Consider the following 14,133-nt stretch of genomic DNA (forward strand, 5'->3'; position numbering starts at 1 on the left):
TTACTTGGCGCAGGCACTAAGAGCCGGTTGCCACTGTGACGATACGCAGATTGACTGTGGATAAGCAAAAGAGCACTCGAGGTGACTAAAAGAAGCCCACGCCCACCCTTGCCCAGCGCAGATCGGCCCTTCTTGCATGAATGTGACGGCGCTGAAGTTTGTACTTTGGTCCAGACGATGCGGTTGCGACTCGCTCGTCTGAAGTCGCAGAAACACGCAGAAACACGCCATCGCCATAATCATTGCCATTGCCAGCTATAACGCTGTGACAAAAAGACATCCGTGGCCATGGAGCGCCGCACATTTGAAGCTCCCATGGAGTGGGAGTACCAGAACACGGGGCCGATCGATCTGACGAGCCCCTTTGCGCAGGTGGCCAAGAAGCGATCAGACAATTGTTGGTATCCCCTTGCTCTGTTGGCTCGAGTATCGTGTAGCTGTTGCGACGATGACGATGACGATGGTGATTGTGGCTAACGATGAATCAAACGTGCAGTATTTAGTACTTCGTCGCCCGTCAAATCAGCTTCTGCGAGCGGCTCGTTCTCTGCCTTTGGAACGCCGTCGTCGAAGCCGCCCACCAAATCCTTCTTCACCCCCCAGCTCGCCCCCAAGGTTGTTGCGCCGCCGTTCCGAAACCCAGCATTCACCACGCCGAGAAAGATGGACGAGTCCTTCTCCTCCTTCACCACCGTCGCCGAAGACAGCCCAGACGCAGCCGAAGCTTCAGCGGGCTCAGCGCTGTCAGTGTTGCCCAACGACACTTTTGAATCAGAGAACTCGAGCGACGTGACGACCAGCACCATCACGACGCCCACCAAGATCGACAAGACCTCTCGCTACAACAGGGGGTCGCCTCGGAAGTTTGCAGCTGGTAGAGGGGAGATTCGGCCAGTCAGCAGAGAGTCCCCTCGCAAGGACATGCAGGTGCTGAGGAAGAGGAAGCGCCACAATCACGACAAGGACGTTAGCAGCGTGATCCGACACATGCCACCGGATTGGGAGGGCGATGCCTCGGACACGGATACGAGCGCGGCGTCGTATGGAGGCATGCCACTGGGCCCTAATGCGCCGCTACCTCATCCATCATCGTCGCAGCAGCGCCAGCAGCAGCAGCATGGCCCGAAACGCGAGGGCTGGTTTGTCTCTGCGCTGGGCACAATGGACCGATATCCAGGAGCCCCCGACCACATCTATCGATGGCTGCAGCTGGGGCTCAACTGCTTCATTATTGGTGTTGTTCTGTTCTTTGGCTGGAGCGTTGTTGACGCAGTGCGATCAGACATCCGCAACGCCAATGAGATGGCGCGGATGGAGATTATGAGCCACATCTCAGAGTGCCAGAACCACTACATCAGCAACGGGTGCACCAAAAATGACCGGCCAGCACTGATAGAGCTGTGTGCCGAGTGGTACGACTGCATGACGCAGGATTCAGATGCCATTATGCGCGTCAAGGTCACAATCAAACAGGTGGCCGATGTCATTAACGAGTTTGCCGATGCAATGAATCTCAAGGCCTGGGTAAGCAAATCAAAATCAAGTCAATACTACACTCCTATACTCCCTTGCTAACTCGATACTCCAGCTCTTGTTCGGCGCCATTGCCATCTTCGTCATCTTTGCCAACATCATGATTGGATGGGGACGATCCAAGGCCCAGCCAGGGCCAGCGCATCCGCCCGCCTATTCTCACGGTCCTGTAATGGGGTCAGATGTCACGCCGGCGCAATTCAGACAGCGCTTTGAGACTCCCGGGACACATTTTGAGACTCCTGGAACACACTTTACAACTCCCAGATCACAGCGATATGCGTTTATAGAAGAAGACACGGATTTTGACATGTCAACCCCCAAGGCTCTGGGGCAAGGCTTTGGGTATACACCAGTAGGGCGTCGCAGCCCGGTCAAGGGGGGAATGGGCGGCAAGTTCAATGAGGAGCTACCGGAGCCCTCAAAGGGGATATTAGAAGACGAAAACAAAATTGACGAATGGGTATTTGCATTTTGGTTAGTGTACACTAGGGAAAACTGGTCTCTTGCATGTTTCAAGGTATGGAATGGGATGGAATGGAAATGTCTTTTATGCGGCGTTGGCAGGGAGAGCTGTGGAAAGCTGTGCGGAATTCGGCATTAGGGCGGCACATCTGGTCTCTGGCAAAAACAGCTTGAAAGAATGATTATTGAACACTTACAGTATAGCGTGTGATTCACTAGCAACACATTGAGGTATATGAGCGATCCGTTCTTCTTACTTTTTTTCGTTTAAACAGCTTCAGGGTAAACAAGCTGCTCTTGCCATGTGGCGATTGGGTCAAGTAGAACAAATGGCTTGTTTACGAGCTGAATCTAGATAAGAGATATTATTTAGCCACAGTAATTATCCTATTCTTCTGGTTAATAGTAGTACTATTGTTGTTATGAGTAGGTATTGATCAGTTATCAGACGAGATCGCTAATGTCCCAAACAGGAAGCCTTTTTACAGTAGCCCCAGTGCAATCGCTCGCGTTGGCGCTACTCGGCAGTACGCAGCGGCAACCTCGATGGCACCGCCGGCTAGGGCCAACACGCGGCTGGTACCAGGTACCGGTTGGTAGAGCGCAGTCCCCGATGACCTCATCGAACTATCATGGCCACGGCGAGCATGAAGCAAATCTAGCACAATTGCTGGCCACTTTTCAAACTAGTTTTTCAGTAGTAACTAGGTAGGTAGATACTAATATTCAACACGTAATTAAAAAGAGTTGCGATAAGAGAATTGGAAGCCTGCAGCTGAGAATTGCACACCGAAAGATGGAGTACTGTAAAAAAAGAAAAGAAGGAAAAGAAAAGAATACCAATTTAACATGCCGTCCTGCACATCTGGCTAGGCTCCCCACTATAATTTGGGGGCCGCTGCAACAGCACTTCGGCTAAGCTCCCTGGCGCTGCAGCGAGGCCTATCACAGCGCCAAGTCCAGGGCTCTGTCGCCTGCATGAGCTCCTGTAATATTGATTTTCTGGACAAGGCTACCAATCGCAGCGAGACATGTATCACTGCAGTTTGCATGTACGCGGAAATGCAGCCGCAATCCAATCGAGAGTATCGCCCCCAGGCCTATCTTTTTTTTTTTTTTTTTTTTTTTGTTGGCTTTTGAATCCTTCTGTTTCACAGTAAATTGTGCTTTTCAGGCAGAATCCTGGCAATCATTTGGTATTGGGCATCTATCTGAGGCCCTGTTAGCGTTCAGCCACCATCAGCTCTAAGCTTTTGGCTGACAGTACGGCAGCTGCTTCAGTTTTTCTGGGTGGTTTTCGGTTTGATACCCATGGAGAGGTCGGCCCAAGTCGCTGTATCAGCCCCCCCGAGTTTTAGTGGGCGAATAGCGCCAACGGCTAACCAGCCCACAGCTCTAATGGCGGCTGAGTCTGACGTGCTGCGAGCCCACTGGAGCTGCTGCCGGCCCCGCCATTTGGCGATGCTCTACAGCAGCTTTCCGTCACTACCACCGCAATTTGGACGGCATCAGATTCAAGGCCCGACCTTGTCTCCTCCAACCTCGATCCATAATTTTCTTCCTCTTCCCTTCTCCCTTCAGCCTCGAGACCTCTTTCCCACCGATGCCTCCGCCACCTCGGCTTCGTCGACACTAACGCCGTCTCTCGTCGCGATTCGGACCCCCGATCATCCTTTCTCAGCTCCCTCCCTGCTTTGCCAGGCCCTTGGACAGCTTCCCCCGCAGCATGTCTTTCATCCCACGAGGCTGCAGCTACCGCAACTCAAGCCTTGGAACCGCGCTGGTTCCCCATCGCTGAAAAAGCAGCCGCCTCCCGCCCTGCCCCGTCCTTTGCCAAAGCTCGAGGGCATTCGATTCGACCCGATTCGATTCGATTCGATTCGATTCTGCCTCTTCTCGCGCGCGCGTCTGGGCATTTCCCGTCCCCCGTTAGAAGCGACTCGGCAGCCTCGCGTCGATGGAGGAGGATTTGGGCACGCCTTCGGGCCAGAGCCAGCCCAGCACCAGCGCGGGCACTGGAAGCGGGACGACGCCGCAGTCGCAGGGCCCTCCGGCGTCGAGTGCGCTGCTGCAGCTGTCGAAGCGCAGGCGTGGCTTGGGGGTTGTGACGCCCAATGCCTGCACGGAATGTCGCAAGAAGCGTGCCAAGGTGAGCTCGTCGTGTTGGGGATGCTGCGTCTCTCTCTCAGCCTTGTGGACCGAGCTTGGGGGATGCTCTCCTTCTTCACTCACTCTTCTTTTTACATGGCTGTGGAAGAGATTGGGTTGCACAAGATCAAGAATCAAGCAGTGCTAACGCGTTTTCATAGTGTGACGGACAGAAACCTTGCGGCCGCTGCAAGGCCCAGAATGACGTGGACTGTGTCTATGAGGTACCGGTGCGCCAGTCAAAAGAACACTTGCGCAATGAAATCGAGAATCTGCGCCTGCGCCAGCGGTCCAGCGAGCAGGTCTTTGCTGCTCTGATACGGCCGCAGCTGTGGGAGGAGGTGCTGGCGCGTCTTCGCGGAGGCCAGAGCGTGGAGAGCATCTCCGACTGGCTTACAAGTCTTCCGCCGGGCGGACCTACACCAAGCTCGGTATATGCGCACACTGGCCCTCACTTGGGCGGTGTTGCCGGCGGCGGCCATGACTTGTCTTCGCTGCAGCCTTTTGGCGATGCTTCTGGTGCTTCTTTGCAGTCAATGACCCTCACGGTCGGTGCTCGAGGCGGATCGCTGCAGATGCCTGGTTTGAGCGCCGAGATGGGAGGAGCTCCGGCCAGCCCTTGGCACTTTTCGTCGCAGAGCCAGGCCACCTCTACCAGGAGCGGCTCTCATCCAGATCTGATGAACTGGGCTGCCGAGCCGGGACCACCACAGACACGAGTCGGCTCTTGGGCTGAGACGATGCAGGCGGACAGCCTGCCCGATGGCATCCAGCGGTTCCGGGGGTCCGAGCAGATACTATCGCCGCTCGACGAGCCGAAGCCTCCGCCAGGGTCGTGGACCAGCATCACCAACGATGTCAACTTGGTCCAGCATTTATTGGCGCTGTACTTTTGTTGGGAATACCCAACCTTTGCGTCTCTCAGCAAGGAACACTTTCTCCACGATTTCCAGGACGGAAGACACCGATACTGCTCGCCAATCTTGGTCAATGCGCTGCTGGCCCTTGGCTGTCGATTCTCCACACAGCCCATGACAAGAGCCAACCCCAACGACCCCTACTCTTCTGGGGACCACTTCTTCAAGGAGAGCCAACGGCTCTTCAACGAGGAAATCGACCATCACTCCTTGACAACCATCCAGGCCCTGGGCATCATGTCGATTCGTGAAGCGAGCTGCGGCCGTGACTCTGAGAGCTGGTACTATGCTGGCCAGAGCATCAGGCTGGCTCTTGAGATGGGTCTGCATCGCATTCATGAGGAAGACGACGAAGACGAACTTGCCGTTCAGTCTGCGACCTTTTGGGGGGCTTTTGCATTAGATCAGTGAGTCTGCCAACCTTACCCTTTTTTTTTCAAATACATACATATATACCCATACATATATATATTAAGCCATCTTGATCTTGATCTCGGATCCAAGAGAATAAGAAATGACAAATTCTAACCTGGCTACTCCTCCAGTGCATGGTCCCTGGCCACCGGTTCGCTGCCGCAGTGCTCCTCCTTCCCCCATCTACCACCCAAACCCGCCATCATCGACGACATTGAAGCGTCTCTATGGGTACCGTATACCGACGACGGTGAGGACCGAACGACTACTTTTGGGGTTGATTTACAAGGGCTGCCTACTAACAAATCCGAAGGCGCTCCGCTACAGCGGTCGTGCGAGCAGCCGTCCAACGTGCGGTCAGTATACAAGTGCTTTTGCGAGCTGAGTGAGCTCGTGCACCAGTCCCTCTACGTGCTCCATTCCCCAGGAAGGCCCCTTACTGCCCGGGACCTTTTGAACATTTATACGCAGTACCTGAACTGGTACGACCGGATACCCGAAGTGTTGAGGCTGGGGCATAACTTTACCCCGGCCGTCTTATTTGCGCAGTGAGTACAGGATATATAAACTTGCACTTTTTTCTTGCTTTCTTTTTCCCCTTTCATCTCTCCTCTTTCTATTCCCTTTCTCTTTACTCTTCTTTCTCTTTCTTAAGACCCCATTCCCACCCCCTTTTCTCAAGTTGTGGATGCTAACATAGAGATGAAATGGACAGCATGTACTACCACTTTGCCATACTCCTCCTTTTCAGACCCTTGATCAAGCTCCGCATCATTGGCTCCAAGGTTTCGCCTCGAGACGTCTGCTCGCAAGCTGCCGACGCCATCCAAGGCTTATTAACATCATATTCTCAACTATACACACTAAAGAGAACGCCCTCTTTTGTCCCTTACTTTGTTTTGACATCGGCTATTATGCACCTTGCCATAGGCGCTACCGGGGTCGACGCCGACGATGCCGCAACCAACGAAGAGAGGATGAAGAAGGCGGCCAAAATCGATCCCCGCGTGACGGATGCCCTCAATCAGGGTATCGCGGATCTCACAGAGATGGCGCCGTGCCATCACTTTGCCGAGCAGGCGCTGAACATCTTACGCTTCCTAGCAAAGAAATGGAACATCGAGGTCAATGTTGACGGCGACAAGATGCCGCCGGATGACGCCGACAACCTGGTCAGGCCTTACACGAGCAGCCTCAACTTTTTCGCACCCAATGTTCGCGAGGGCGATTACATGTGCGGCTTTGGGCCCTCCCCAGAGGTTGCGGAAGCGCTGCAGGCGCCTGACACAAAAAAGGCGGCAGAAACAGCAGAGAATCCGCTCTTTTGGCCTTTTCCAATGCAGGGAAGACCGATGCTGCCTACCGGGCAAGAGTTGGAGGATGCAGGATTTGCCAAATTGTAGTGATGCCTCGGAGGCTTTTTTTTTCACCTCCCTTTACTCGATACCACTTTAACTTTTTTATTCTTTTTTTCCTCCATGAGCCATTGAGCTTTTGGAAACGCATATCGGGCCATACATGACGGGTAGGATATCAGGGCGTATACGTAAACGAGTGATGCACCTCACGGACGCGGAAAGGGCTAGAATAGCATGCTGGATAATTTAGTATTTAATGCGCCGTGGATTTTTTTGTATATAACGGATATTGAGTGAACCATGGTTGGATATTCTACTTGTTTGATTTTGTGATGTAAATATTGTGATTAAATTGAACTCTGGGTAAGTATTGATTATGGCAACATACTTGGATCCCTAGATTTGCTGAGATGCCAATATTGTAGGCCACGAAAGATTGAATATTGATTTGATTTTACTACCTTTCTTATTGAACCATCCATTCAATAGTAAAGCCAATTATTGAATTTCATGAAAAGGATCATCTTTTATTATTATTTTTCTCTTATAATCGGTATGTTGGTACAAATACAGGGTAGCCGAGGGCGTTGCGCAGCCACAGCCGGCCGCGGCATGCGCCACAAAGGGGCGTTACCTCGGCTTCCACTGAAAGCGTCATTCTCAATCTCTCGTGCCGCAGCAGCTGAAATCCAAGCTTTGACAACAACAACGACAGAAACAACAAAAACGCAGTCGCCATCGCCATCGCCATCGCCACCTCGACATGGTGCCTGACCATATTTCTCTGGCATAATAGGCGACGCGCGAAAAGACCACCACGAGATTGAGCATACACCCGTCGCGGAAAGGGCGCGAAATACGAGAGATACCACCAGATATCGAGGAGAGGAGACAGCAGAGAGGCGCAAATCACAAGCGCAAAGACGAGGGCCAGGCAAGCAGATGCAATGGCGTCAAATCCAACGAAGCCGGCGACGAATCGGCCGCAGCGGCGCGTGACGGCTGGCCAGATTCTGTCGATGCCGCCGAAATGGCTGAGCATGTACGACGACTTCATCACCAAGAATGCGGGCCAGGTGTCGCAGATTGAGAGCGCGCTGAGGAGCCTGACATACATCATTCCCGGTTGGTGGCCCCATCGTTGACTGTAACCTGATGTACACCAAGAAGGCGGGCTAATCGTTGAAATTCAAACACGCCAGGCCGCTTCCGCGATGCCGAGATTGCGTCCGAGTCCATCCACTCGGGCGTCCAGCTGCTGTCGCTCTACCACGACGGCATCCTCTCCCAGGCCGTGTCCAAGCTGCCGACGCCGCCGATCCGGTCGGCCCACGCGCGCTACACGCGGTACTGGACGCAGAAGAGCAAGACGTACCGCCGCATCGCCGTGGTGCTGCAGATGGTCGTCTACACGGAGCTGCTGTGCGAGATGAGCGCCAAGCGGCGCGGCGGCGAAAAGGGCCGGTGGAACGTGATTATCCTGCTCGAGGGCATCAAGGCCTTTTGCCGCCTGATCCTGCTGCGCGTCACGCGGTCGCGGCCGCTGGTGACGCCGGTGCTGCCGGAGCGCGAGCCGGTGCCGGACGACGAGGCCGAGGCCGACGACGACGACCTGGTGACGGCACGGAGCGAGAGCGAGAGCGAGCTGATGGACGAGACGTCGCCCAACGCGTCGGCGATGCTGCTCAGCAGCCCGCAGAAGACGGCGTACGAGAAGGAGTGGACGATGCCGCGGACGGGCATGAGCCTGCCCTCGCTGCCGAACCCGGGCGACATCAGCACGTATCTGCTGGGCCGCGTGCTGACGGCCGACGACATCAAGCCGGCCAACAAGCTGCTCAACTCGCTGCAGGGCGGCGGCCAGTTGGCCGAGATGCTGCACATCCTGACGCCGCTCATCTACGCCGTGGCGCTGGCCCGCACGCGCAACAAGAAGTCGTGGACGCCGTGGCTGGTGGGCGTGGCGGTGGAATATGCGGCGCGGCAGCTGAGGCAGCGAAGCCTGCGGACGTCTGCGCTGGAGCGCGACGAGTGGAACAAGCGCGGCTGGGCCATGATTTGGTGGGCGATGAGAGGCGCCTTTTACGAGAATGTGACAAGGGGGGGCGGTGAGCGGGATGACGAGGAGGATGCCGGGCTTTATCGCGGGCATTTTGGAGGACTATGAGTATTTGTGGGAGAATTACTATTTCAGCACGAGTGCTTGAGGGCTTGAGTGCTTGAGGGCTTGATGAGCTCGATGTGCTTGATGAGAGCTGGATTTGAACTTGCTTCGAGATGGGAGCTTGATTCGACCTTGCTTCGAGACGAATGCTTGGTTGATACTATATCGAGACCATGGACGAGGAGCGTACATCAACCATTACCATCCATAATTAGCCATGGTGGTGGCGTTTCTTCCTTCACATGTTACTACTACCTATATATCTAGGTGGCGCCTCTTACTTTCTGGTGCTACTTGTGCGACATTATTTGGCGAGATACTATTTACTTTTCTACTGCTTTTACTACTCTATACAAGGTAGTTTCTTTGTGTGTTACAATCAGGGAGTTGAGAGCGGACTGGGCCGAGAGCTGGATTGTTCTGGACTTTGGGAATCAAGAGAGGGAGCTGAAACTGGAGCGAAACCTGCCGCGGAAGTAGGAGCTGGATACGAAATGGCAACTGCTCGGACTTGTCAATAGACAGAGCGCGGCTATAATACAAAACAGGCATGATGATGGAATGATTGGAAAGCATTTACATGTCACTTTGGCCTTGTCCAATGTTTGTGCCTCGGCAAGAGCGGAGATTTCGAGTGGAGCGCCGCGAAAAGAGAGATGTCAATCGGACAGGGCCTCGCATCACAGATGCGCGTGGCATGATTGATTGCATTGCATTGCGTTGCTTTGATTTGACGATGCAGCAGCGGACTATCAGCTAGAAAGGGAACATGATTCTATATACGACATGGTGGTGATTTTCTCTATTCTACTGCCAACTCCGAGACACCCCTGGTTTCTTTGCCGGACCGAGATGACGCAGAGCCTCTTTTTGGGAGAGAAAATAGCCTGGCATTTGTCATAGGCAAGGGTGTTGATTGTTGATTGTGATGGTTGAGGGTTCTATTGCTATTCTTTTGTCTTTTGGCAAGTCTATTTGTTTTGTAGAATATCTTTTTTTTCTTGAGAGGATTCACTGTGAATTGGAGGGGATGGGATGGGATGGGATGAAATTCGGGTTTATCGTTTTCTTTGTACATGCGTCAAGACAAAGGCTTTGTCTCTAGCTGTTTTCCTCTTCTTAATCATTGTTTGTTTCCAACTGAACTGTATTAACATCTAATTCATGCATTTGCGTCTATTCATTTGCCTGGCTCAATTTAGGATTTAGGAGGCGGCTGTGCCTATGCCGCGCAAACACAAACACAGCAATCAATAGCTGGATGGCTACAACTTCCACTATTGGCATGACATGGAAAGCTGAAAGCTGAAGAAGCGATCCATGTGACGTGACGTGACGTGACGAGTTGCTGGGGATTTAATCCCTTGACTTTTGCTCTCTAATGCTTGTACAAGCACCAGTATGAATATACAAATCTTAATAAATTGCAAACCCTTGCTTCTCTGCTTTACTATCTAATTTTTTTTTTTGCCGGCATCATGGGTCGAGGAATGATGCGCAATCATGTGGCTTTCAGGGATTGATTGCTTGTCTCTCTCGTAGATCGCCGACCATCGTCATGGCGCATTGACTAACATCGAGCCCTCATTTCCTTGTCCGTATTTGCTACTGGCAGGGTCTTTGTGGAGAGGAGCAATTAGAGAGAAAAAAAAAAAAATTGCTGTAACTACACAGCAGCATGAATTGAGTGAAAAAAAAAAAGGCAAATCGAGGGACGGTCCCGACGGCAAGTGGATCTTTAATATTCATGCTGGATAAATATGGAAATTCAAGGCGTCTTGTCTTCTATTTTGAGAGCTTGGCTCTGTGGCGGAGGCGTTTGGAAACGAAACGCATAGTGTGTTTCACTAGGACTATACGGCTGCTTAGTGATGGTTAGTAGTCCGACTATCTACTTGTAAGTGGTTATAGCCTGTGATAAAAAAAATGGAAATGGAGTGTATCATGTTCATCCTGAAAAAAAAAAGAGACTAAAGATTGAAGATACGATGTACTGGCATCCACAGCTTCCGTCATAAGGGTCTATCGCAATCGAGTGGGCAAAGATGGGAAAAAGAGGGCACAGACGTTTCGAGGGCTGAGCTCCGTAATTAGTGCAAGAAAGGACAAGGAGCTGACAGCATTGGCAGGGGATCCCCTTCTATCGAAATAAAGACAATCCTAGATGGAAGAAGTCCGAAGAACAGACAGAAGAGTGAGAGAGAGCCGAGGGAAACGTGGCCGGGTAGCAGCGCGGTGGAGGCGAGATAAGAGAAGAAATTATTCAATCTAGAAAGCCACGTTTTTTGTCGGACTGGAGTCTAGGCCGGGAGAATCGAGAAAATGACATGTGAGCAAGGGCGAATGCAACGCTCTTTGTCTTTGTTTGCTTTACATGTATGTGAGTTTATGTGGTAGGTGGCAATGCGTGTAAGACGCATATTTTGTTCTGTGCCTGTCTGTGCGTGCGTGGGCGTTGTAGATGAGCTTCCTGATGCGTCCAAAGCTGGAGTCTACAGTATGTAATGGTTGAGCATTGTTTGTGGAGTAATGGGACCTTGTCTATTCTAGAAAAGCAAGGCAGCAGCATCGGGAGAGAATAACCGAAAGGATTCTTCTCTTACTCGAACGGAAGACGGGAAAAAAAAATTACAAAAGATGTCACTGTCTTGCCACTGGGTCAGATGAAGACGCCGGGTTTGCTTAATCTATTTCTGACACAGCCGGGGGGTCCAAGGCATGGGGCTGAGATTCTGTTTGCTTCTCTCTTGCCTTCTATACGGAGTTTTGTACAGTAATGTATTATTAAAGGGCCCTTGAACTGAATACGCTGCGAGGCTGTGCAGAGATGCTACGGCTCCTGTGATGGTGGTTTGGGCTGTGATTGCAGTACCGTTTGCACGGAAACTGAGGGGTTTCTGGTTGGTATCCCGAGGTTGACGGGAGAGTAGAAGCATTATTAATTGATACGACTGAATTGGTAAGCAGTCTGTAGAGGCAGAGAGTGAGGTGCTCAAACTGTCTTGCACGTAGAATCACTTTGAAGTACAAGGTGGGTAGATCAGATAATTGCGGCAATCACAAAGACCGTAACGGAAGCCAAAGAGTGCTAGCAGATGGCACATGATAATACGGACTCCTCCGAGCGAGCATTGTCCGTATTCTCCAGAGCCAGGGGTGGAGACCAGCTTCTCGGCTGCCGTTTATGACACGCGCGCAAGAAGAGATCAAATCCAGCTTAGAAGCCGGACTGCACTATTCACTGAGTTGGCCTTTGTGTTTCAAGCTCGCTGCTGCTATTCCCAATGGGCTGGTACCTGCTCACGATGCTGCTGCCGGCTTCTCGTACTAACGCAAACGCCTGTAGCTCCGAGCTCAGCCGCAGCTCAAGTGTTTCAAGGCCATGCTTTTTGCTTGCTTGGCGCGGGCTTCTCCATCGATCTGCAACAAACGCTGCAGTCTACTGTGCTGTACGAGTTTACCTTTTGCCGTGTCTGTGTCTGTGTGATTGCGCGACTTATTTTGGTGCCTGGGCCAGTGAGCTCGTGCCTGTGCCTGTGCCTGTGCCTGTGCCTGGTGCCCCTGGCTATGGGCTCATCTTTTACCTTTTTGCTAGCATTCCCTTTTTTCTTAGCTAAAAACGATGCTAAAAAAGCAATTAGGGCGTGGTGCGGTTGCAGTCGTTGGGCAAAAGTGAGACATGATGAGACACAAAGCAAGCGTGAGTGTGTGTTGACGCTGCATTAGTGGCGTGAAGATCACAGCAGAGCAAGATTGGAGCAAAAAAGGAAGATGGCGATGAGGAGTGATCGCCGCGCGGGATTAATGAAAAAATAAGGAAAAAGATTCCAGTTGCCAAAAAGCGGCCAATCAAACAGACTGGATGCTGTGAGATGACGAGATTTTTCTTTCTTTTTTTCTTTCGTTTCTTTTTTTTCTCATCTTATTCTAATTACATGGTGAAATGTAGAGCGAGAGAGACATTGTCTCAGTGTAGGCAGCTCACGCACCCCTTTTCTTTGCACAAGCTTTGTTTTGTTTACTTGCAAATTGAAAGAGGCAATTGACGAGGAAAATAAAAAAAAAAGCCGGTAAGCCAAAAAAGAAACGAAAACTGGGGGGGCGAGAAACCGTTACGATACAAAGTAAGCCCGGGCTTACAAGTAGTACTACTTCTACCACCACCTACCTAGGTATGTACAAGCACAGTATCACCTAGCACTCCAGATGAGATGCATATGAGCATCGATCACGGCCCATCGACTAGGAAGGAAGAAATATCAAGGGCTGCTGCGCTTCTTCGTTTTCGCTCCCGGGACGGAGAAGCCTTCCGAAGCCCAGCGTCTCCTCTTTCATCCATCCCCCATATCCATCCCCCCCATGGCAAAAAAAAGGAACAGAACCGCCGTCCCTTTTTTTTTCTTTCCCTCTGCGCGGGTACGAGCCAAAATCGAACAAGGGACAAGGGGGGGGTTAAAATGCGGGCTGTTCCTTTTTGTTCTGAAATTTGAATTGTTTGCTTTTTTGGGGGGGGGGCCACTAACAGAAAAAAAGCGACCAGGGGTTGAAATGTTGTCATTGGCACGAAGCGAAGCTTTTAGTAGCGTTTTTAGTGCCAATTAGTAATTCTTCTTGTCTTCTGTGCTGGTATTAGAGTCCCAGCCCCATGGCGAAAAGAGAGAGAGAGACGAGAGAGAGACTTCATGGGTTATCCCTGCCATACAGAGGCCATTCCCACCCACACACACTTTTTCCCTCTTTCGCTCCTTCTGCCTCCCCCAGGCCAAAGCTTGAGCAAATCAAGGGCCCCTGAGCTAAAAAAATAAAGGGCCAGAGGGAAGGGCAACCAAAAAAAACGTGTATCACCCACCCCCTTCACCATGCGGACCAGTCAGAGCTCGCTGTCTTGCATCTTTTCAGCAGGACAAGGTTTCTCGAGGGTCCCGGGATAGTCGCCGAAGTGTGGAAGAGAGAGGAGGGAAAAGAAGAGAGAAAAACGACTGATTACTTTTTTGGAAAGTGCAGCAGCGGCATGCATATACAACACGCGTACTTGTATTTATTGGCTTTTTGCGAATGGGGGACATGATACGCCGGGCTATTTTGGAATGTTACTTACTTGAGCATGCTTTCTAACAGTGTAGGGATTTGCTGA

At 51.7% G+C, this 14,133-nt stretch overlaps 3 protein-coding genes across 4 annotated transcripts; all 3 read left to right on the top strand.

Moving 5' to 3' along the window:
- The first annotated feature begins 44 nt into the window (after positions 1–44).
- Positions 45–2,360, top strand: TrAtP1_002266 (uncharacterized protein). Its single transcript, XM_014085498.2, has 3 exons — positions 45–397; positions 497–1,524; positions 1,589–2,360. Exons 1-3 carry the CDS (start codon positions 289–291, stop codon positions 2,135–2,137), a joined length of 1,686 nt encoding a protein of 561 aa, XP_013940973.2. The 5' UTR covers positions 45–288; the 3' UTR covers positions 2,138–2,360.
- A 793-nt stretch (positions 2,361–3,153) lies between these two features.
- Positions 3,154–7,168, top strand: TrAtP1_002267 (uncharacterized protein). Of its 2 annotated transcripts, XM_014085497.2 has the most exons (5): positions 3,154–4,147; positions 4,308–5,470; positions 5,609–5,727; positions 5,791–6,025; positions 6,193–7,168. In XM_014085497.2, exons 1-5 carry the CDS (start codon positions 3,956–3,958, stop codon positions 6,878–6,880), a joined length of 2,397 nt encoding a protein of 798 aa, XP_013940972.1. In that variant the 5' UTR covers positions 3,154–3,955; the 3' UTR covers positions 6,881–7,168. The 2 variants fall into 2 exon arrangements, with proteins under 2 accessions (XP_013940972.1, XP_065967456.1); XM_066111382.1 differs by lacking the exons at positions 5,791–6,025; positions 6,193–7,168 and having other exon boundaries at positions 4,308–5,631.
- Positions 7,169–7,533: 365 nt separating this feature from the next.
- TrAtP1_002268 (uncharacterized protein) lies at positions 7,534–10,257 on the top strand. The gene is made up of 2 exons (XM_014085496.2): positions 7,534–7,960; positions 8,038–10,257. The coding sequence occupies exons 1-2, from the start codon at positions 7,783–7,785 to the stop codon at positions 9,000–9,002; spliced, it is 1,143 nt and encodes a 380-aa protein (XP_013940971.2). The 5' UTR covers positions 7,534–7,782; the 3' UTR covers positions 9,003–10,257.
- Positions 10,258–14,133: the final 3,876 nt, after the last annotated feature.

The sequence above is a fragment of the Trichoderma atroviride genome, chromosome 1 (genome assembly GCF_020647795.1).
Source record: "Trichoderma atroviride chromosome 1, complete sequence".
Lineage (NCBI taxonomy): Eukaryota > Fungi > Ascomycota > Sordariomycetes > Hypocreales > Hypocreaceae > Trichoderma > Trichoderma atroviride.